Here is a 24,603-nt window from a genome sequence, read left to right on the forward strand (position 1 = left end):
AGATTGGGGAGTGATAGGGTACGACATTGGGGAGTGCGAGGGTGACAGACTGGGGAGTGGGTGGTTGAGAGATTGGGCAGTGGGAGGGTGAGAGGTTGGGGAGTGGGAGGGTGAGAGGTTGAGGAGTGGGAGGGTGAGAGATTGGGGAGTGAGAGGGTGAGAGATGGGGGAGTGTGAGGGTCAGAGATGGGGGAGTGAGAAGGTGAGAGTTTGGGGAGTGGGAGGGTGAGAGATTGGGGAGTGGGAGGGTGACAGATTGGGGAGTGGGAGGGTGACAGATTGGGAAGGGGAGGGTGAGTGGTTGAGGAGTGGGAGGGTGAGAGGTTGGGGAGTGGGAGGGTGAGAGATTTGGGAGTGGGAGGTTGTGAGATTGGGGAGTGGGAGGGTGAGAGATTGGGGAGTGAGAGGGCGAGAGATTGGGGAGTGAGAGGGTGAGAGATTCGGGAGGGAGAGGGTGAGACATTGGGGAGTGAGAGGGTGAGAGATTGGGGAGTGAGAGGGTGAGAGATTGGGGAGTGGGAGGGTGAGTGTTTGGGGAGTGGGAGGATGAGAGATTGGGGAGTGCGAGGTTACGACATTCGGGAGTGCGAGGGTGAGAGATGGGGGAATGAGAGGGTGAGAGATGGGGGTGTCAGAAGGTGAGCGATTGGGGACTGGAAGGGTGAGAGATTGGGGAGTGCAAGGGTGAGAGATAGGGTACGACATTGGGGAGTGGGAGGGTGAGAGATGGGGGCGTGTGAGGGTGAGAGATGGGGGAGTGAGAAGGTGAGTGGTTGGGGAGTGGGAGGGTGAGAGATTATGGAGTTGGAGGGTGACAGACTGGAGAGTGGGAGGGTGAGAGATTGTGGAGTGGGAGGGTGAGAGATTGGGGAGTTGGAGGGTGACAGACTGGGGAGTGGGAGGGTGAGAGATTGGGGAGTGGAAGGGTGAGAGGTTGGGGTGTGAGAGGATGAGATGTTGGGGATTGGGAGGGTGAGGGATTGGGAGGGTGAGAGATTGGGAAGTGGGAGGGTGAGTGGTTGGGGAGTGGGAGGGTGAGAGGTTGGGGAGTGTGAGGGTGAGAGGTTGGGGGGTGAGAGGTTGGGGAGTGGGAGGGTGAGAGGTTGGAGAGTGAGAGGGTGAGAGATTGGGGAGTGAGAGAGTGAGAGATTGGGGAGTGAGAGGGTGAGAGTTGGGTGAGTGGGAGAGTTAGAGTTTGGGGAGTGGGAGGGTGAGAGAGTGAGAGATTGGGGAGTGGGAGGGTGAGAGATTGGGGAGTGGGAGGGTGAGAGATTGGGGAGTGAGATATAGAGTGATTTGGGAGTGGGAGGGTGAGAGATTGGGGAGTGGGAGGATGAGAGATTGAGGAGTGGGAGGGTGAGAGATTGGGGAGTGGGTGGTTGAGAGATTGGGGAGTGAGATATAGAGTGATTTGGGAGTGGGAGGGTGAGAGATTGGGTAGTGGGAGCGTGAGAGGTTGGGGAGTGGGAGGGTGAGAGGTTGGGGGTTTGAGAGGGGGAGTGAAAGGGTGAGAGATTGGGGAGTGAGAGGGTGAGAGATTGGGGAGGGGGAGGGTGAGTGGTTGAGGAGTGGGAGGGTGACAGGTTGGGGAGTGAGAGGGTGAGAGATTGGGGAGTGCGTGGTTGAATGATAGGGGAATGAGAGGGTGAGAGATGGGGGAGTGAGAGGGTGAGAGATGGGGGAGTGAGAAGGTGAGAGTTTGGGGAGTGGGAGGGTGAGAGATTGGGGAGTGGGAGGGTGACAGACTGGGGAGTGGGAGGGTGACAGACTGGGGAGTGGGAGGTTCAGAGATTGGGGAGTGGGAGGGTGAGAGATTGGGTAGTGAGAGGGCGACAGATTGGGGAGTGAGAGGGTGAGAGATTGGGGAGTGAGAGGGTGACAGATTGGGGAGTGGGAGGGTGAGAGATTGGGGAATGCGAGGTTACGACATTCGGGAGTGCGAGGGTGAGAGATGGGGGAATGAGAGGGTGAGAGATGGGGGAGTGAGAAGGTGAGAGATAGGGGACTGGAAGGGTGAGAGATTGGGGAGTGAGAGGGCGAGAGATTGGGTACGACATTGGGGACTGGGAGGGCGAGAGACTGGGGAGTGGGAGGGTGAGAGATTGGGGAGTGGGAGGGTGAGAGATCGGGGAGTGAGAGGCTGAGAGATTGGAAGGTGAGAAGGTGAGAGGTTGGGGAGTGAGAGTGTGTGAGATTGGTGAGTGGGAGGGTGAGAGATTGGTGAGTGGGAGGGTGAGAGATTGGGGAGTGATAGGGTACGACATTGGGGAGTGTGAGGGTGACAGACTGGGGAGTGGGTGGTTGAGAGATTGGGGAGTGGGAGGGTGAGAGGTTGGGGAGTGGGAGGGTGAGAGGTTGAGGAGTGGGAGGGTGAGAGATTGGGGAGTGAGAGGGTGAGAGATGGGGGAGTGTGAGGGTGAGAGATGGGGGAGTGAGAAGGTGAGAGTTTGGGGAGTGGGAGGGTGAGAGATTGGGGAGTGGGAGGGTGACAGATTGGGGAGTGGGAGGGTGACAGATTGGGAAGGGGAGGGTGAGTGGTTGAGGAGTGGGAGGGTGAGAGGTTGGGGAGTGGGAGGGTGAGAGATTGGGGAGTGAGAGGGCGAGAGATTGGGGAGTGAGAGGGCGAGAGATTGGGGAGTGGGAGGTTGAGAGATTGGGGAGTGAGAGGGCGAGAGATTGGGGAGTGAGAGGGTGAGAGATTCGGGAGGGAGAGGGTGAGACATTGGGGAGTGAGAGGATGAGAGATTGGGGAGTGAGAGGGTGAGAGATTGGGGCGTGAGAGGGTGAGAGATTGGGGAGTGGGAGGGTGAGTGGTTGGGGAGTGGGAGGATGAGAGATTGGGGAGTGCGAGGTTACGACATTCGAGAGTGCGAGGGTGAGAGATGGGGGAATGAGAGGGTGAGAGATGGGGGGGTGAGAAGGTGAGAGATTGAGGCCGGGAAGGGTGAGAGAATGGGGAGTGCAAGGGTGAGAGATAGGGTACGACATTGGGGAGTGGGAGGGTGAGAGATGGGGGCGTGTGAGGGTGAGAGATGGGGGAGTGGGAGGGTGAGAGATTGTGGAGTGGGAGGGTGAGAGATTGGGGTGTTGGAGGGTGACAGACTGGGGAGTGGGAGGGTGAGAGATTGGGGAGTGGAAGGGTGGGAGGTTGGGGTGTGAGAGGATGAGATGTTGGGGATTGGGAGGGTGAGAGATTGGGAAGTGGGAGGGTGAGTGGTTGGGGAGTGGGAGGGTGAGAGGTTGGGGAGTGTGAGGGTGAGAGGATGGGGGGGAGAGGTTGGGGAGTGGGGGGGTGAGAGGTTGGGGAGTGGGAGGGTGAGGTTGGGGAGTGGGAGGGTGAGAGGTTGGAGAGTGAGAGGGTGAGAGATTGGGGAGTGAGAGAGTGAGAGATTGGGGAGTGAGAGGGTGAGAGATTGGGGAGTGAGAGGGTGAGAGATTGGGGAGTGAGTGTTTGAGAGATTGGGGAGTGAGTGGGATTGAGAGATTGGGGAGTGGGAGGGTGAGAGATTGGGGAGTGAGTGTTTGAGAGATTGGGGAGTGAGAGGGTGAGAGATTGGGGAGTGGGAGGGTGAGAGATTTGGGAGTGAGAGGGTGAGAAGTTGGGGAGTGAGAGAGTGAGAGATTGGAGAGTGAGAGGGTGAGAGATTGGGGAGTGGGAGGGTTAGAGATTGGGGAGTTATAGGGTGAAAGAGAGATTGGGGAGTGAGATATAGAGTGATTTGGGAGTGGGAGGGTGAGAGATTGGGGAGTGGGTGCTTGAGAGATTGGGGAATGAGACTGTGAGAGATTGGGGAGTGAGAGTGAGAGATTGGGGAGTGATAGTGAGAGATTGGGGAGTGAGAGTGTGAGAGATTGGGGAGTGGGAGGGTGAGAAATTGGGGAGTGAGAGGGTGTGAGATTGGGGAGTGAGAGGGTGAGAGATTGGGGAGTGGGATGGTGAGAAATTGGGGAGTGAGAGGGTGTGAGATTGGGGAGTGAGAGGGTGAGAGATTGGGGAGTGGGAGGGTGAGAAATTGGGGAGTGAGAGGGTGAGAGATTGGGGAGTGAGAGGGTGAGAGATTGGGGAGTGGGAGGGTGAGAGATTGGGGAGTGGGAGGGCGAGAGATTGGGTGTGGGAGGGTGAGAGATTGGGGAGTTATAGGGTGAAAGATTTGGGAGTGAGAGGGTGAGTGGTTGGGGAGTGAAAGGTTTGGGGTAAATGGAGTCCTACACGGAAGGATGGAGATGAGGGGAAGTTGAAGGGGGAGGGCAGGGGTTGGAGGGCAAAAGGCAGGAGTCAGCTCACCTTGGCCCACTCTGAGGGTGACCTTCATATTCCTGGTCCTACATGCCCCTCCGTTCCTGTTCTCCAACCCTTCCGCATTCCCGTCCGAGGTGGCTATGGGAAGAAGAGCGGCAAACTTTACCCAGAGTCAGGGAGAGGCCAGTCCCCAGCCCGGCGGGCCAAAGCTCACACCGTCACCAAAACCTGTCCACCTTCCCCCACACCAAGCTGCCCGGTCTCCCTTGTGCCTTCCCTCTGTACCAACCTGACACCACCCCTCCCATCCAGTCTCCCTGCTGCCTCTTTACCCTCGTCTTCTCTGCCCCTCCCTTTCCCCCTCACGTCAGCGGCTGAGTTCAGCTTTCACTCCCCTATCTAACCTCCACACCCGTCGATCAGTCACCTTTCCACAGGCTCGCATCACCCCGTGTGACCCTGGGGAGGAGGGGTTCACTGGGCACCTGGTGCTGCTTCCCTCTGAGCAGGCTCACAGGGTGGGGGGGTTTAACTGAGGTGTTGGGAGTCAGAGAGGGGTGGGACAAAGTAAATGAGGGGGAACTGCTCCCAGAGCAGGAGTGTAGGTGCCCGGATGATTTGGAGTGAAGGGAGTTGAGAGGTGTGGTGGGTCGGGAACATCCTACCTTGAAGGGCAGTGAGAACGGATTCAACAGCAAATTCCAGAGGGAATGGGGATTGGAAGGAGGGGGACAACGAGGGGCAACATGGAGGTACGTGGGGAGGGAGTGAAGCTGGTTGAAAAGTTTGTACACAGGGTTGGCACAAGCTCAGTGGCCGAATGGTCTCCTCCCCCTGTGGAGTTGGATGTCGAGTTGACACACAATGTGTTCCTCGGGTTTGCACAGCATGGGTCTGAGGGAGAGTCACAATGTGGGAGAGAAGGGAGTGTGTCCTGTGCTGGCAGCTCTCACCCCAGTGAGAGTCAGGTGTGCATGTGTGAGTGTGTGCCTGAGTATGCATGCGTGTGCATGTGGATGTGAGTATTTGTGTGTGTGTGCAGTGTGAATGTGAGTGTGTGTGTGTCTTTAAGTGGGTGTGTGAGTGGGAGTGCATGTGTGTGTGCATGTGTGTTTGTGTGCATGTGAATGTGAGTGTGTGTGCAAATATGTGTGTGTGTTTGAGTGGCTGTGTGCCTGTGTGCATGTGTGAGTGTGTGTATGAGTGTGTATGCGGGTGCACATGTGTGTGTGTGTATGTATGTTTGTGTGTATGTGCATGTGTGTGTGTGTGTGTGTGTGTGTGTGTGAGAGTCTGTGTGTGTGTGTGTGTGTGTGTGTGAGTGTGTGTGTGTGTGTGTGTGTGTGTGTGTGTGTGTGTGAGTGTGTGTGTGTGTGTGTGTGTGTGTGTTGGTCTGTGTGTGAGTGTGTGTGTGTGTGTGTGTGTGTGAGTGTGTGTATGAGTGTGTATGTGGGTGCACATGTGTGTGTGTGTATGTATGTTTGTGTGTGTGTGTGTCTGTGTGTGAGTCTGTGTGTGTGTGTGAGTCTCTGTGTGTGTGTGTGTGAGTCTGTGTGAGTCTGTGTGTGTGTGTGAGTCTCTGTGTGTGTGTGTGTGTGTGTGTGTGAGTCTGTGTGTGTGTGTGTGTGTGTGTGTGAGTCTGTGTGTGTGAGTCTGTGTGTGTGTGTGTGTGTGTGTGAGTCTGTGTGTGTGTGTGTGTGTGTGTGTGTGAGTCTCTGTGTGTGTGTGTGTGTGTGTGTGTGTGAGTCTGTGTGTGTGAGTCTGTGTGTGTGTGTGTGTGTGTGAGTCTGTGTGTGTGTGTGTGTGTGTGTGTGTGTGTGTGTGTGTGTGTGTGTGTGTGTGTGTGTGTGTGTGTGTGTGAGAGTTAGTGAGTGACCAGCCCCCAGTGAGGGTCAGTGTGTGGTGAGTTTGGGTCTACAGGTCAGTGTTTTATCTAAGACACAAATTTACCCAGCTACATCATCCACGGCTTCCTGCTCACGTTGGAGAATTTACTGTCACCCCGCCCCCCCCGTTCATTCCCAATCTGTCTGCCACCTCCACTCACCGGGATCACTCACCCCTCCCTCTCCACACCAGCCAGCAGGGCAGAGAAGAGCTGGTCTGCATCAGGTCTGGTGTGGGATAATTCGATTAAAGGGAAACGGCGAATGCAGGGAGCGGAACTTTGCCCCGCGGCCTTCCAACGCCTGGCAAGGAACATTTGCTGGTACGATCAGCTCAGGTCCACTCTCTGGAATTAGCATCTTTACATCCGGAATTAGCTATGATGAACCAGCTCTTCTGTGTGGGTCCGGCCCGGCTGCATCCTTGATCCAGCCAGGATTCCTGGCTGCCAGCAACAGAACTCCCCACTGTCACTCAACGTACCCCACCCAAGTCATTCACATCCCCGAGACAGCCCCCAACCCTCACACACTGCTTCAGTCTCTGCTCCCATGGCCAAATATTGCACAGTTATCCTGGCCACTCAGCCCATCACAGGCTCACTCGCAGGTGTAGGGAAAGGGGCCACGATTGTGCTTGGGGGAGGAAGGGAGAGAGACAGAGACAGAGAGAGGAACAGATAGGAGGGGGAGAGAGTGGGGAGAAGAGAGGGAGAAAGGAGGGGAGGAGAGAGGGGAGGAGGGGGGAAGGAGAGGGGGTAGGAGAGGGGGTTAGGAGAAGGGGTTAGGAGAGGGGGGAAGGAGAAGGAGAAGGAGAGGGGGAAGGAGAGGGGGTTAGGAGAAGGGGTTAGGAGATGGGGAAGGAGAGGAAAGGGGAAGGAGAGGAGGGGTCAGAGAGAGGGGGGATGGAGAGATGGGTGGACAGAGAGAGGGCTTGAAATGTGAGACAGGGTGAATGGAGAAATTGGGAGGGGGGCAGCTTGGTCTTCAGATGGATGGAGGGACAGCCGTCGGGTGCAGCAGGTATTGAGCGAAGCAGAGGCTACGTCAGAGACGGAACTGGCCTGAGGAGAGGGAGAACAGGAAGGCGACTGAGACCATGCTCTTTTGTGAATTGCATTTCTTTCATAAGTGAGGGGGCTCGGGGCGGTTTCTGGTTCTCCTGTCAACATGGGTTAGGTCCACTCCACTAGACATTCACATTGGGAACACCCTCCTTGCTCCGGAACGCACTGATGTGAAACGACAGCCCCGTGTCCAAGATGCATGGTGAAATGCAGTTAATTACCAACCCTTCCCCCCACAAACACCAAGGTTCACGGAGTGACCAAAACACACTGGATCCACACAGCTGGGAGGAGGGAAAAGGGCTATCACTCTCATCCGGGTCACTGCAACAAAAACAGAGGTGGAAGGTGTGGCTGAGGGGAGAGAGAGAAAGAAATAGAGGAAATAGAGAGGGGAGAAAGAAAGAGAGGGGGAGAGGAGAGAGAGGGAGGGGAGAGGGGAGGGAGAGGGGGCAGAGGGGAGTAGAGCAGAAGGAGACAGGGGGAGAGAGGGAGGAGAGAAAAGAGAGAGGCGGGGGTGGGGAGGGGAGAGGATAGAGAGGGAGAAAGGGGGAGGGGGAGGGGAGGAGAGAGGAGGCAGAGAGAGAGAGGAACCAGGCAGCTGATCCCTGGGTGAAGAACTGGAGAGGAATTAGTGGGGGGAAGGGGGGAGCCTCGGAAAATAGGGCATCCGTCAGAGGAAAGTCCTGCTCCTTGACAGACTGAGGGGTTTTCTCTACATCAGTGAGACCTGACGTAGTTTGTGGGGACTGCTTCACTGAGCACTTTCTGCCACAAAAGGTGGAATTTCCCAGTGATTACCAGCTTTAATTCCTCTTCCCATTCCCGTTATGACAGGGATGCCACGGTTAGCCGAACGCGACTGCATCTCGGGGCATCGGAGTTCGGAACTCAGTCTCGTCATTCTCCGTGCGTCCTCCCCGAGGAAGGTGTGGGTTTCCCCGGGGCGCTCCAGGTTCCTCGCACAGCCTAATGATTGGTTAATTGGTCATTGTAAAACATCTGGTGATTGGGTTCGGGTTACGTCGGGGCTGTCCAGGATTGCTGGGGTGGCTCTGCTCAAAGGCACGTAAGGGGCTACTCCGTGCTGTATCTCTAAATTAATTAATTAATTTAATTAACATTGGTCCACGGCCTCCTCTACTGCCATGTTAAGGCCACACGTGGGCTGGAAGAACAACACCCCATATTCCATCTGGGTGGCCCCCAACCTGATGACATGAACATCGATTTCTTTAACTTCCAGTCTTTCCCCTCATTGTCTATCTTCCACTCAGGCTCCGCTCTTTCTCCTTGTCTTCTCCCCTCCACCTTCCATTTCTCCCATGCTCCACTCTCATCTCCTATCAGCTCCCTCCTTCTTCAGCACCTTACCTTCCCCACATCTCACCTGCCAGCTTCGCACTTCAACCTCCCCTCCCCACACACCCACCTTCCCCCTCACCTGGTCTCACCTATCACCTGCCAGCTTATACGCTGACCCCTCCCCTCCCCCACCTTCTTATTCTGGCTTCTGCCCCCTTCCTTTCCAGTTCTGACGAAGGGTCTAGGACCAAAACACCAAACGTTTATTCCCTTCCATAATGCTGCCTGACCTGCTGAGTTCCTCCAGCATTTTGTACGTGCAACTCTGGATTTCCAGCATCTGTAGAATATCTTGTGTTTACGAAACAACGTTCTGCATTCTGTTATCGCTTTGTACTACCTCAATGCATTACTGTTTTCAAATGATCTGTCGGGACGCAATGTGAACACTCAGTTCTTCTCCACATCACGGGGAAAGCCCTCCCAACCACTGAGCACATCCACATGAAATGCTGTCGCAGGAAAGCAACGTCCAAAATTAGGGATGCTCACCACCCAGGCAATGCCATCTTTTCGCTGTTGCCATCAGGAAGGAATTCCAGGAGCCTCAGGACTCACACCACCAGGTTCAGCCACACTATAATACCATCGTATCTCACTGTCACACAAACCCAGTCTGTACCTGTCACTCAGACACACCACAACCCATCGTATCTCACCGTCACACAAACCCAGTCCGTACCTGTCAGACAATACCATCGTATCGCACCGTCACACAAACCCAGTCCATCCTGTCACTCAGACACACCACTACACCATCATATCTCACTGTCACACAAACCCAGTCCGTATCTGTCACTCAGACAATACCATCGTAAGTCACCGTCACACAAACCCAGTCCCTACCTGTCACTCAGACAATACCATCGTATCTCACTGTCACACAAACCCAGTCCATATCTGTCACTCAGATACACCACTACACCATCATATCTCACCGTCACACAAACCCAGTCTGTACCTGTCAGTTAGACAATACCATCATATCGCACCATCACACAAACCCAGTCTGTACCTGTCACTCAGACAATACCATCATATCTCACTGTCACACAAACCCAGTCCCTACCTGTCACTCAGACAACACCATCGTAAATCACCGTCACAGAAACCCAGTCCGTACCTGTCAGACAATACCATCATATCTCACTGTCACACAAACCCAGTCCCTACCTGTAACTCAGACAACACCATCGTAAATCACCGTCACAGAAACCCAGTCCGTACCTGTCACTCAGACAACACCATCGTATCTCACTGTCACACAAACCCAGTCCCTACCTGTCACTCAGACAACACCATCGTAAATCACCGTCACAGAAACCCAGTCCGTACCTGTCACTCAGACAACACCATCGTAAATCACCGTCACAGAAACCCAGTCTGTACCTGTCACTCAGACAATACCACTACACCATCGTATCTCACCGTCACATAAACCCAGTCAACAACTGTCAGCCACAGCCAAGGCTGGGCAGGTACAACGTGAGGTAAGGTAGGGACAATGGTATGTGGGGCAGGAAAATGGGAGGGAGGGGAAAATGACCAGCGGTCCAATAGAATCTGTGGATCAAGGGTCAGGGTAGCTCCGATGGGCTGAAGGGCCTGTTTCTGTGCTCTGTCTCTCTTTAGCGTAAAGCCAGCACCAACGGGTGACAGGGCACTCATCTCCCCACTCTCACTGAGGACAGACCCTCCTTGTGCTCCCCCACACTCAGCCACTCACTGCCCCACTGAGCACCCCATCCAAACACACACACCTACCCCCTTCACGCGGCCCCCAACCACCACTACCCCATCCTCTCCACACCCACAGAATTCCCCCAATCCCACTCCCCACTCCACCCACCCATTCCCCCTCCACACCCACACACTCCCTGCATCCTACTACCTCCAACCAACCCCGCACCAACTCACTGCGTCACCTACACACAGACATATCAAACCCCACCCTCTGCCCTTTCTCCACCCGGACCAGCCCCAACTCACACCAAACTCACCCATTCATCCACCAATTCCCCCACCCACACCACCCCCAGCACGCCATCTACATTCCTCTGCTCTGCCCTGGAGCCCCCCCCCCGCGCACTCACTGATGATGTAGTAATCGTGCTGTGGTTTGAACTCGAGCCCCCACAGGTTGGGGCTGAACTCCTGGAACTTGATGGTGAAGCGGGTGTCCGCCTCGGGCTTGTCGCAGGTCAGCAAGATGGTGGGGCTCATCACGGTGTTGCAGCTCTCTGCCTGTTCCCGGCTCACCAGGTACAGCCGATAGTACTCGTACTCGGGCGTGGAGTGGGCCTCGGGGGGGTGGGAGCGCGGGCAGATCAGATCCATGCGGTCACCGATCTGGGGGTACAGCACGTAGCCTTGAGCATCACGAAATCTGCGGTGGACAGAAAGCAGAGATGGTTAACGGCCAGAGGCAGGGGGAGGGCATGCACAAAGACAGGAAATCCCTTGAGACTCTTGATCAAATCTCCCTCATTCTCCAACACTCCAAGGAATAAAGTTCTAACCTGTGCAACCGTTCCCTGTAACTCAGGTCGTCAAAACCCAGTAACATCATTGTTTTTTCTTTGCACTCTTTCAATCTTATTGATATCTTTCCTGTAAATCAGTGACCAGAACTGGACACAGCAAAGTTTTATACAACTTCATCAGTTTTTCAGTCGGTTTGTCTTGTGCTTCTGTAATATCATTCTGGAGGAACATTGTATCATTTCTTAATGCATGCATTACTAAATGACAATAAAAGAGGACTGCGTGTCCTCATAATCTAATCTAATCTAATCCCAATCTCCTGCACTCAATACTCTGATTTATGAAGGCCAATGTGCCAAAAGCTCTCTTTATGACCCTTTGTAACTGTGACACCACTTTCAAGGAATTATGGATCTGTATTGCCAGATATCTCTGTTCCACAGCAGAGCCCCACTGTTCACCACGCAAATCCCACACTGATTTGTCCTCCCAAAGTGCAACACCTCACACTTGTCTGAAGGGCTACTCTTTACCATCTCCCTTTCCAACCCCGTTAACATTTGGTCACCCCAGGGGGGAGCTGGTCAGAGGGTAATGTTGAACAAGTAAATTTGCTCCTCGTGTTTGCCAGAATGGCTGTCCAGGGGCCCTGGAGGCAGGCAGCAGAGGGCTCGACCCCAGGCTGACCGTCTGGAAATGTTCCCGAGGTAGGTCCATGTATGACTGGAGAAGGAACGTGCGGTGTCCACGGCACCATGGATATTTTCCGGGACCATTAGGCATGTAGGGGGATTAATGGTGAGAGTATCTGGTAGGGCTGGAAGTCTGACCTGAGGTTAAAAGACTGTGTCTGTGTGGATGGGGGTGGTAAGGAGGTTGGGGGGCGGGGGGGCTTGTTTTTTGCTGTTATTTTGTTACTTGTTGTGTTCTGTGCTGTTCTGCCGAGCATTGTGGCCACGAATTGCTGGTTTTGGAATGTGTGACTTGCAGGCTGCCACCAGCACGTCCTTAGATTGTGTTGGCTGTTCACGCAAATGACGCATCTTACTGCATGTTTTGATAAACGTGACAAATAAATGAATCTTGATAGCTGCCCCCCCCCCGCTCACTGAGTTCCATATTGGACACAACCCCCACCCCCATCATGTGACAGCACGGCTCCTGACTCCCACATGCATTACTGCACCCCTGGCATCGCCATGACAACAGTGCGGCAGACCATCGAGAAAGCACAGTCCGACTTCATAAAGGGACACCCCGGCTCCCTCTGGCCTGGAGGCTGAGGCTGGCCCTCCCCAGGTGTGAGACACTGCCCCCCACCCCCGCCCAATGAGGCTGTGTGGTCGTGAGTCAGTTAAACAGAGGCTGAGATTTGTGGCACAAACAACAGGAATTCTGCAGATGCTGGAAATTCAAGCAACACACATCAAAGTTGCTGGTGAACGCAGGGCCCTGTGGAGTGCTACTGGACAGTGGGAGCTAGGAGCACAGGTACTTGGAATTTAGACCCTTGTGTCAAGGAAAGATGCACAGTCACTGAAAAGAGCAGAGAACAGTACGTGGCACTACTGGCCCTGGGGACAAGTCTCTGGCTATCCACTCAGTCTGTGCCTCTCATCATCTTGTACACCTCTATCCAGTCACCTCTCATCCTCCTTCACTCCAGAGAGAAAAGGCCGAGTTCACTCAACCTGTCCTCATAAGACATGCTCTCTAATCCAGGCAGCATCCCAGTAAATCTCCTCTGCACCCTCTCTAAAGCTTCCACATCCTTCCTATAATGAGGTGACCAGAACTGAGCACAATACTCCAAGTGTGGCCTAACCAGGGTATAACAGAGTGGCAATATTCACTCATGGCTCTTGAACTCAATCCCTGACTAATGAAGGCCAACAGGCCATACGGCTTCTTAACCGTTCAACTTGCACAGCAACTTTGACGGATCTACAGGCATGGAACCAAAGATCCCTTTGTGCCTCTGCCTTCAAATGTGAACATCCAAAGTGAGTGACCCTCACCCTGAATAAACAGCGACTCTGTACAGTTACACAGTGACCTTCACCCTGAATAAACGGTGACTCTGTACAGTTACACAGTGAGTGTCCCTCACCCTGAATAAACTGTGACTTTGTACAGTTACACAGTGAGTGTCCCTCACCCTGAATAAACAGCGACTCTGTACAGTTACACAGTGACCCTCACCCTGAATAAATGGTGACTTTGTACAGTTACAGTGAGTGACCCTCACCCTGAATAAACGGTGACTTTGTACAATTACACAGTGAGTGACCCTCACCCTGAATAAACAGCGACTCTGTACAGTTACACAGTGACCCTCACCCTGAATAAACGGTGACTCTGTACAGTTACACAGTGACCCTCACCCTGAATAAATGGTGACTTTGTACAGTTACAGTGAGTGACCCTCACCCTGAATAAACAGCGACTCTGTACAGTTACACAGTGACCCTCACCCTGAATAAACGGTGACTCTGTACAGTTACACAGTGACCCTCACCCTGAATAAATGGTGACTTTGTACAGTTACAGTGAGTGACCCTCACCCTGAATAAACAGCGACTCTGTACAGTTACACAGTGACCCTCACCCTGAATAAATGGTGACTTTGTACAGTTACACAGTGACCCTCACCCTGAATAAACAGCGACTCTGTACAGTTACACAGTGACCCTCACCCTGAATAAATGGTGACTTTGTACAGTTACAGTGAGTGACCCTCACCCTGAATAAACGGTGACTTTGTACAATTACACAGTGAGTGACCCTCACCCTGAATAAACAGCGACTCTGTACAGTTACACAGTGACCCTCACCCTGAATAAATGGTGACTTTGTACAGTTACACAGTGACCCTCACCCTGAATAAATGGTGACTTTGTACAGTTACACAGTGACCCTCACCCTGAATAAACGGTGACTTTGTACAGTTACACAGTGAGTGACCATCACTTAGAGACTGACTTTTTCTGTATCGACTGCCAGAGAATGTCATCGATGAAGGGGGGGGGGGAGAAAAATGATATGGTGAGAGGGGGAGCACAGGGGAGATAGACATTGGAGAAAGAGCAGAGAGCGAGAGTAGGTGGCAGTGAGATGAGGGAGAGGGGAGAGATGTGGGAGAGGAGAGAGGTGAATGGAAGAGACAAATAGGGAGAAAGACGGGGAGAGACGGAGTGAGAGAGAGATTGGGAGGGAGACAGAGTCGTGGAGGAGAGACAAGGGAGAGATGGGAGAGATGAAGAGAGAGACAGGGTTTTAGAGAGAGGTGGGGAGAGGCATGGGGAGTCAGTGCCACTGGGCAGCTGTGATCACTGATCTGATGGTAATGAGTGGTGAAGAACCGTGTTAGTCACAGCAGGCAAATGTGCTTTGACAAAGTCAGCCTGATTCAAGCTCTGTTGTTGCTGGTGGGGGAGGGACAGATCAAGGGGCTGTGACAGCCAGTGCTGTGGCCACCTCACCAGTAACCCCCCCCCTCCCACCCCATCCCATGGCCAAGGGACACCACGGCAGAGGAGAGTAACACAGTGACTGCAGACAGCCAAATGTCAGAGGTGTGGGGAGGGGAAAGGTTCTTCTACTCATCTAGCACCTCTGAATTTCTGACTAACCCTGGAAGAGTTGTACAGAGTGGGAGAGACCACTCGTCCCATCGAAACTGTGCCAGCCCTGTGATGAATTCTTCAACCAGCTCACTTTACAGCACGTTCCCCCTTCCAGTGTTCTGCTTCCCCCCTCCACCCTGCGTTTCCCATCCATTGCCTCTGGAAATCTCTGGTAAATCAGCTCTCACGTTCCTGACCACTACAACTCACTGAGGAAACACCTTCCCCTCCTCTCCTCTCTGGTACTTCTACCGACCCCCTTCGCTCTGTGTCCTCTGGGTTGCCACCCTCCTGCCCTGGGAACAGTTCCCCCTCATTCACTCCGTCCCACCCTCCCTGACTCCCAGTGCCCCCATTAACCCCCTCCCACCCCGCCCCCCCCCCCACCGGCTCTGAGAGAGCAGCTCCAGGTCCCCCGGTCCCTGGAGTTTAACTCCTGCTCACCAGGACAGTCCCAGTCCCTTGTCACAGGAGCATCTGCACTTGTTCATCAGCCTCCCTGTCTCTGCCTGGGATTGTCCTGACGGAAAGTCACACAGTGGTGAGGATGGAGAATTGCACTGAGGGCGGAACGGTGGGGAGTGAGCATGACCGTAAGGGAGTCGTGCTCTTTGCAACTTATGAGATCATTTAAACATGCTAAAACCTACAATCCAATCCCTCCACAGTGTCTCCGTTGAGCAAAGTCTGTCCAATCATTGGGTGTCAACCCTTCTGCACAGTGTGTCTGAGCTGATGTTGGACTCCAGTGTCCACCTCCCACCTGTGGTAGCATTTATGAATAGATCTCTTTGTTAGCGAATTGATCCCACCCTCCTCTCACAGGGATATTATCAGGCTCTGCCAACTCTGAAAGCAGCTGGCTTTCCATGGCCAGGTTATCCACCACAACAAGATGGCAGCAGGACGGTGTTCAACATTGGGTAAGGTTGCTGCTTATTCAGGGTGAGGGTCACTGTATAACTGTAAAGAGTCACTGTTTATTCAGGGTGAGGGTCACTCACTGTGTAATTGTACAGAGTCACTGTTTATTCAGGGTGAGGGTCACTCACTGTGTAATTGTACAGAGTCACTGTTTATTCAGGGTGAGGGTCACTCACTGTGTAACTGTACAGAGTCACTGTTTATTCAGGGTGAGGGTCACTCACTGTGCAACTGTACAGAGTCGCTGTTTATTCAGGGTGAGGGTCACTCACTGTACAGAGAGGGAGGTGGGGATTCCCAACCAGGAAGAGGTTGGGGGTGGTGGAAGGATGCTGGAATCCGGGTGGCAAGTGGATTTGCAAAACAGGAATCCAGACAGGAGAAGGAGGAATGGAGTCACTGGGAGAGAAGTTGGGAGTTGAGAAAGGAGTGACAGTAGACTTCGCTGTGTGAGGCGCCTGCATTTGCCTGGTCCATTTGGCCTGGCCTGGCCTGGCCTGTGATCACACTGACAGTTATGTGAGTGGTAGCATAACGCTTCACAGAACTAGGGACCCAGGTTCAATTCCCACCTCCGACTTTAAAGCGTTTGTACATTCTCCCTGTGGGTTTCCTGCAGGTGGTCTGGTCTCCTCCCTCATACCAAAGACAAGTTGTGAGAGTAAGTTGTGGGGCTGCTACCTTGGATCTGGAAGCACGGTAACACTCATGGGCCGCCCCCAGCACATCCTCGGACTGCGTTGGCCATTGATACAAATGACACACTTCACTGAATATTTTGATGTATGCATGATAAATAAATACAGTATAATCAATATTCAATCTAATCAGTATACCTCAGATCCCAGAGTCTGGCTCAGCTCTGGGTGGATCAAGGTCACGTCAGCCTCACCCCCACACCCTCGGAGGGACAGTCGGACCCAGTTCCATAACAGAGTCAATGCTGGGCCCACACCCATTCCATTTCTGCCAATGTCTGTTGCTGTCTGTATCTTGCAAACCATTTGAGTCCCCACCTTGTACACAGCTATCAGCAGCACCTGGAACCAGGCACAAGGGTCAAAACCACAGGGGTGGGGCAGTGAGAGGGGCTCGGGAAGGGAAGCACACCCTAACATGGACTCGGGTTCAGATTGCTGGGTGTAGGGGATTGTGAGATTCTGGGATTGGGCAAGACCAATTCCCCAGGGTGAGGAATCAAGAATCAGAGGGCACAGGTTTCAGCTGAGAGGGGAAAGGTTTAGTAGGAACCAGAGGGACAATTTCTTCACCCAGAGAGTGGTCAGTATATGGAACGAGCTGCCAGAAGAAGTGGTAGAGGCAGGTACATTAACAACATTTAAAAGGCACTTGGAGAGATACATGGATAGGAAAGGTTCAGAGGGATATGGCCAAACACTGGTATATAGAACATCGATCACTACAACAAAGAATTAGAACCAGGTTTAATATCACTGGCATTGTTGTTTTGCGGCAGTAGTATATTGCAATACATGAAAAATGAATCTACAGATGACAATGAAATACAAATATATGTAATTATACATACTGTATTATATCTAATATTAATACTGTAATATAATAATGGATCCTCATTTCTCCCTCTACAGTAAAACGCCAAGTTGTCTTTGATCTCCTGCATTTCTGCTGCCCTTCGAGGGTCCAGTGGACTGCTTTCTTGATGCTGGAGTTCACCTCTCTGCTCATCACGTGCCCAATCCCTCTCCAACACCTCCTCATCATGACGGTGTTCACATCCTCTCTGCTCATCACGTGCCCAGTCCCTCTCCAACACCTCCTCATCATGACGGTGTTCACGTCCTCTCTGCTCATCACGTGCCCAGTCCCTCTCCAACACCTCCTCATCATGACGGTGTTCATGTCCTCTCTGCTCATCACATGCCCAGTTCCTCTCCAACACCTCCTCATGATGACGGTGTTCACGTCCCCTCTGCTCATCACGTGCCCAGTCCCTCTCCAACACCTCCTCATGATGACGGTGTTCACGTCCCCTCTGCTCATCACGTGCCCAGTCCCTCTCCAACACCTCCTCATCATGACGGTGTTCACATCCACTCTGCTCATCACGTGCCCAGTCCCTCTCCAACACCTCCTCATCATGACGATGTTCACGTCCCCGCTGCTCATCACGTGCCCAGTCCCTCTCCAACACCTCCTCATCATGACGGTGTTCACGTCCTCTCTGCTCATCACGTGCCCAGTCCCTCTCCAACACCTCCTCATCATGACGGTGTTCATGTCCTCTCTGCTCATCACATGCCCAGTTCCTCTCCAACACCTCCTCATGATGACGGTGTTCACGTCCCCTCTGCTCATCACGTGCCCAGTCCCTCTCCAACACCTCCTCATGATGACGGTGTTCACGTCCCCTCTGCTCATCACGTGCCCAGTCCCTCTCCAACACCTCCTCATCATGACGGTGTTCACATCCACTCTGCTCATCACGTGCCCAGTCCCTCTCCAACACCTCCTCATCATGACGATGTTCACGTCCCCGCTGCTCATCACGTGCCCAGTCCCTCTCCAACACCTCCTCATCATGACGGTGTTCATGTCCTCTCTGCTCATCACGTGCCCAGTCCCTCTCCAACACCTCCTCATCATGACGATGTTCACATCCTCTCTGCTCATCACGTGCCCAGTCCCTCTCCAACACCTCCTCATCATGACGATGTTCATGTCCACTCTGCTCATCACGTGCCCAGTCCCTCTCCAACACCTCCTCATCATGACGGTGTTCATGTCCTCTTGATGGCACTGAAGGAGTAGGGTGTGGTTGGAGATCTTTCTTGGCCAGAAGATATGGAGCAGCTTCCAGAGGCTCGTGGTGTGGAACGACAACAGCTTGGCAAGGTGGCTGTCTGTCATGCGCCAGCATTCTGACCCGTACAAGAGTGTGGACAGAACACAGCGCTGCTACAGCTTCACTTTGGTGCAGAAACTGGACTTGGTTGATTCCCAAATGTTGCTCACTGATCTGAAGATATTTCTAACTTTGGCGAGTCTATGCTGGATGTCATCCTTGGTCCCTCCATCCCGCCAAATGATGCTGCCCAGGTAGGTGAATCACCCTGTGAAGGGTAAGTTGATGCCATACACCTTGATGGGAGGAAGAGACTCTACATTGAGGGTCATGGTCACAGTCTTTCCCTGGCTGACTGAATCCAACCTGTCCACCACAGGTCTACAAGTGCTGAGTTTTCTCTGGCATGGGGCTGGTGTGTATGTGATAGGAATGTGTGGTCATCCGCAAAGTCAAGGTCTTCTAAAGTAGAGAATAGAGTCCACCTAATTAATGCCTCTCTGCTTTCCTTTGATTGGCTCATAACCCTGCCAATCACCAGGTTAAACATTATCACTGACATCACACATCCTTGCCTAACTCATGTCTTCACTTCAAAGTTCATATATATCGAATGTCATGGAAAAAGAGTGCAAAAAAAGAAATTGTGAGGTAGTGTATATGGTTCATTGTCTATTCAGATTATCTGATGGCACAGGGGAAGAAACTGTTCCTAAAATGTTAAAAAACATAGAACATAGAAACATAGAAAACCTACAGCACAATACAGGCCCTTCAGCCCACAACGCTGTGCTGAGCACGTACTTACTTTAGAAATTACCTCGGGTTACCCATAGCCCTCTATTTTACTAAGCTTCATGTACCTATCCAAGAGTCTCTTAAAACAGGGGTCCCCAACCTTTCTCGCACCGCGGACCAGTTTAATATTGACAATATTCTTGCGGACCAGCCACCAGGGTGGGGGGGGGGCGCGGTTAGGTGTTCAAGTTCAACAGTGCGTGACAGGGAATGAGGAAAGGTGCAGCTGACTCGTATCATTTCATATCGCCAAATCATATTGTTTCCTCGCGGCCCAGTAGCACATCTTTGCGGCCCGGTGGTTGGGGACCACTGTCTTAAAAGGCCCTATTGTTATCCGCCTCCACCACCATCACCGGCAGCCCATTCCACACACTCCTCTGTACCTACTTCCGAACACCTTAAAACTGTGCCCTCTCATGTTAGCCATTTCAGCCCCGGGAAAAAGCCTCTCACTATCCACATGATCAATGCCTCTCATCATCTTATACACCTCTATCAGGTCACCTTTCATCTGCTCCAAGGAGAAAAGGCCAGGTTCACTCAACCTATTCTCATAAGGCATGCTCCTCAATCCAGGCAACATCCTTGTAAATCTCCTCTGCACCCTTTCTATGGTTTCCACATCCTTCCTGTAGTGAGGCAACCAGAACTGAGCACAGTACTCCAAGTGGGGTCTGACCAGGGTCCTATATAGCTGTAACATTACCTCTTGCCTCTTAAACTCAATCCCACAGTTGATGAAGGCCAATGCAATGTTCTTAACCACACAGTCAACCTGCGAAACAGCTCTGAATGTCCTATGCACTCGGACCCCAAGATCCCTCTGTCCCTCCGCACTGCCAGAGTTTTACCATTAATACTATATTCTGTCATCATATTTGACCTACCAAAATGAACCACCTCACACTTATCTGGGTTGAACTCCATCTGCCACTTCTCAGCCCAGTTTTGCATCCTATCAATGTCCCGCTGTAACCTCTGACAGCCCTCCACACTATCCACAACACCCCCAACCTTTATGTCATCAGCAAATTTACTTACCCATCCCTCCACTTCCTCATCCAGGTCATTTATAAAAATCATAAAGAGTAGGGGTCCCAGAACAGATCCCTGAGGCACACCACTGGTCACCAACCTCCATGCAAATTTGACCTGTCTACAACCATTCTTTGCCTTCTGTGGGCAAGCCAGCTCTAGAGCCCATGATGGAATTGGCTGAGTTTGCAACTTTATACAGCTTTTCCCAATCCTGTGCAGTGGCCTCTCCATTCCAAACGGCAATGCAGCCCGTTAGAATGCCCTCCACACATCTGTAGAAATTTACGAATGCTTTTGGAGACATACCAATTCTCCTCAAGCTCCTAATGAAATATAGCCATAGTCGTGCCTTCTTTGTAGCTGCATCAAAATGCTGGGCCCAGGATAGATCTTCAGAGACGTTGACAGCCATCACCTTGAAAGTGCTCACCCTTTCCCTGTTGATCCAGCAATCAGTACTGGTGTGTGTTCCCTCAATTTCCCCCTCCTGAAGTCCACAATCATTTCCATGGTCTTTCTGATGTTGTTGCAACACCTGTTGTTACCTCACTCCTGTACACCAACCCTTCACCATCTGAAATTCTGCCAACAATAGTTGTGTCATCAGCAAATTCATAGATGCCAATTGAACTGTGCCTAGTCACATGGTCACAGATGTAGATAGATGAGAGCAGTGGGCTAAGGACACATCCTTGAGGTGCACCAGTGTTGATTGTCAGCGAGGAGATGTTATTTCCAATCTGCACCGACTGTCTCCCAGTGAGGAAGTGAAGGATCCAGTTGCAGAGGGAGGTACAGAGGCCCAGGTTTTGGAGCTTGTCGATTAGAACTGAGGGAACGATTGTGTTGAACACTGAGCTGCAGTCAATAAACAGTAGCCTGACATAAGAATTACTATTTTCCAGGTGATCCAAGGCTGAGTGGAGAGTCAGTGAGATTGCATCCGCTGTAAACCTATTGCAGCGATAGGCAAATTACAGCGGGTCCACTCTTGGGCAGGAACTGATTCTGGCCATTGCCAACTCTCAAAGCACTTCATCACAGTAGATGTGAGTGCATCTGGGTGATAGCAACTGAGGCAGCTCACACTGCTCTTCTTGGGCTCTGCTATGACTGCCGTCCTTTTGAAGCAGATGGGAGCCTCTGACTGCAGCAGTGACAGATTGAAGATGTCCTTGAACCCTCCCATCACTTGGCACAAGTTTTCAGTTCCCTCCCAGGTACACCTGACGGCTTGTGAGGGTTCACCCTCCTGAAAGATGTTCTGACATCGGCCTCTGAGACAGAGATCACTAAGTCACCAGATGCTGCAGGGATTCGCACAGATGTACCTTTATTCCCCCATTTGAAAGGGTGTAGAAAAGCATTGAGCTCATTTGGGAGTGGAGCATCACAGCCATTCATGATGCTTGGTTTCACCTTGTAGGAAGTAATGGCTGAGTGGTTTCAGCATTTTCTCTTTTTCATTCCAGATTGCTAACACCGGCAGCTTTTCTGATGTTCAAATTCCCCTGTGGTTCCACCTACAAAGTACACAGATCTACACCCCTCCCAGTCTCTGTGACCCCCTCCAACCCCTGACACCCTTCCCCATCTCTGTCAGCCCCTCTGGCCCCTACACCCCTCCCCATCTGTCAGCCCCTCTGGCTCCTACACCCCTCCCCTGTGATCCCCCTCCCTCCCTGTCTTTGTGACTCCCTGCAACCCCTACACCCCTCCTGATCTCTGTGACCCCCCCCCAGTTCCTACACCCCTTCCTGTCTCTGTGATCCCCCTCCCTCCCCTGCACCTCTCCACATCTCTGTGGCCCCCAGTCCCTACACCCTTCCCTGTTTCTAATACCCTCTAGCCCCAACACACTAACCTTTAATGGCCTTACCAATCAAGAACCTATCTGCTTTAAATATATTTAATGGCATGGCCTCCATATCTGTAGCAACGAATTCCACAGATTCCTCATCCCTGTTCTAAATGGACGCCCCTCTATTCCAAGGCTGTGCCCTCTGGTCCTAGTCTCGCCCACTATTGGAATCAGTATGACACATCTCCTCTCCCTGACTGCCCATCCACACATCCTCACCTTCCTTCCCTCTATTAAACTCCCCCAGACAGGGAAGAGCCTCTGGTGACCTGAGCTGTCCGCCTGGGCCAGCGATCAGTCATTGACAATAAACCTGATTTGGTTATCAGTAAACTGCTGAGGTTGGAGATCTGAGAATGGAAATTCAGCAACTCCTCTGGAGGCGATTGTTATCGAGTCGTAGAGCGCTACAGCACAGAGCACATTGTCCGTGACAAACTATTATTCTGCCTCATCTCTTTGATGTGCACCTGGACCACAGCACTCCATACCCCTCCCATCCAGGTATTTGCCCAAATTTCTGTTAGCTGTTGCAATCAAACCCGCATCCACCAGCTCCACTGGCAGCTTGTTCCATACTCTCACAACGTCGAGTGAAGAAGTTTCTCAAGTTCACTCCAACCTTAACCCGTGACCACCAAGTTCTGATCTCACCCAGCTTCAGTGGAAAAAGCCTGCTTGCGTTTACCCTATCTAGACCCCTCATCATTTTGTATCACCTCTCCTCTCATTCACTAACACTCTAGAAAATAAAGTCCTGACCTATTCAACATTTCCCTAAATCTCAGGTCCTCAACTCCTGGCAGTTCAGTCTGACCATCCTGGGCTCCATACTTGAGGGCCGACACACAGGATGTGGACCCTAGCCCAGAGGGGACAGCAACAACTCCATGGGCAAAGAAAGCCATCTTTCCACACAAAGAGCCCTCTCCACTCAAAGACCAATGCGGAGGGAAAGCGTAATGGTTTGTCTGCTGAAGGGGAACGAGACGATGAGACAATCTGCCAGCATGTCTACACAAATAATATGAATTTAGGTCACTGGTTCTGGCGGCATTTGGTCACAGTTTGTAAATAGAATTCGCTCTGCGGAGATTAACCCTCCACTGCCTTTCAGGACAGGTTGGATGGAGTCAAGAGAACCTCATTCTATGTCTAACCCACACCATCCCTGTCCTGGGACAGGACTGTTAGAGGGAATGTCACTGTGTCTCACCCACACTGTACCCTGCCCGGGGGGCTGTTATAGGTCTGTTAGAGGGAGGGTCACTCTGTGTCTCACCCACACTGTCTCCTGCCCAGGGGGGTGTGTTATAAGACTATTGGAGGGAGGGTCACTCTATATCTCACCCGCTGTGTCTCACCACACTGTCCCCTGCCCAGGGAGTTGTAACGCCACTGTTTGAGGGTCACTCCTTGCCCCGGGACTGTGTGACAGGACACTACAGAGTGTACTTTTGATCGAAGTGCTGTCCGTCGTCTCCTATTTGTGCAATGTTGATGGCCAAGGCCCTGCTGTTCACTGCACTTGCAGGGCTGTAGACAGCAGACTGCACATGTGTGAGATTGGATCTGGGCTAGAGCTCTGATTATCTGGGTCTAAATATAGCCCGGCAAACGGCACCTGGGAACAGCGACAGCCCTCGACATCAGCAACTACCCCGTACACAGGCACTCTGGAGCTGTAGTGGCTGAACAAAGCGCAGGCGTTTCACTGAGCTTCGGGTGACAGACACCACCCCCCAGCGCAACGCCACAGGCCTGATCAAATGATCAGCAGTCCGTCACCCTGCTCACTCCACCCCAGGGTCCCTCATACAGGAGGTCTTCTGACTCCTCAGCCAGGGCTCTGATTGTACTGTGACCGGTGGCCATTAATGGGCAACCGGTTCCCAGGGGAAGGCACGAACTTCAGCCTGTCTGACGAAATCAAGTGTCCCTCCTTCCCTCACAGCCTCGTGGTCACTGCAGGGCTCAACTAGTGCACCCCCTCCACTGGAGCACAGCAAGATCTCAGGAAGAGAACTGTGACGGTGACCATTGCAGTTGCTGCAGGAGGGGAGGTGGGAGGTGGGAGCATATCACAGGTCATTCTCCACCCACCCCTCCATCAGACAGCAACTGACTGATACTACACAAAGTGATAGTCCACCATTGCTCCCTACGCCCCCCCCCCCAGCAGCACCCCTCCCACCACTCGGGTTGAACTGGTGTGCGTGGCTCATGTACACAGAGCCCAGCCCGTCCTCTCCACCCCAGCTCGCCTTGGCCGGGACTTAAAAGTTAATTTATTATCAAAGTACGTATGTGTCACCCTGAGATTCGTTTTCTGGCAGGCATTCACAGTAGAACAAAGAAATACAATAGAATCAATGAAAAACTACACACACAGACTGACAACCAATGTGCAAAAGATGACACACTGTGCAAATACAAGAAAAACAATTAACAAAAAGTAAATAGATAATACTGAAAACATGAGGTGTT

At 52.4% G+C, this 24,603-nt stretch overlaps 1 protein-coding gene across 1 annotated transcript in view; it reads right to left on the reverse strand.

Moving 5' to 3' along the window:
* efnb3b (ephrin-B3b) overlaps positions 1 to 24,603 on the reverse strand; it is a 175,452-nt gene that overhangs the window by 91,352 nt on the left and 59,497 nt on the right. The window contains exons 2-3 of the mRNA XM_063047572.1: positions 10,652 to 10,944; positions 4,286 to 4,378 (exon numbers count right to left, since the gene is read on the reverse strand). Of these exons, the coding sequence (XP_062903642.1) occupies positions 4,286 to 4,378; positions 10,652 to 10,944 (386 nt within the window). The remainder of the gene's footprint in view (positions 1 to 4,285; positions 4,379 to 10,651; positions 10,945 to 24,603) is intronic.

Source organism: Mobula hypostoma, chromosome 5, assembly GCF_963921235.1.
Source record: "Mobula hypostoma chromosome 5, sMobHyp1.1, whole genome shotgun sequence".
In the NCBI taxonomy this organism is placed as follows: domain Eukaryota; kingdom Metazoa; phylum Chordata; class Chondrichthyes; order Myliobatiformes; family Myliobatidae; genus Mobula; species Mobula hypostoma.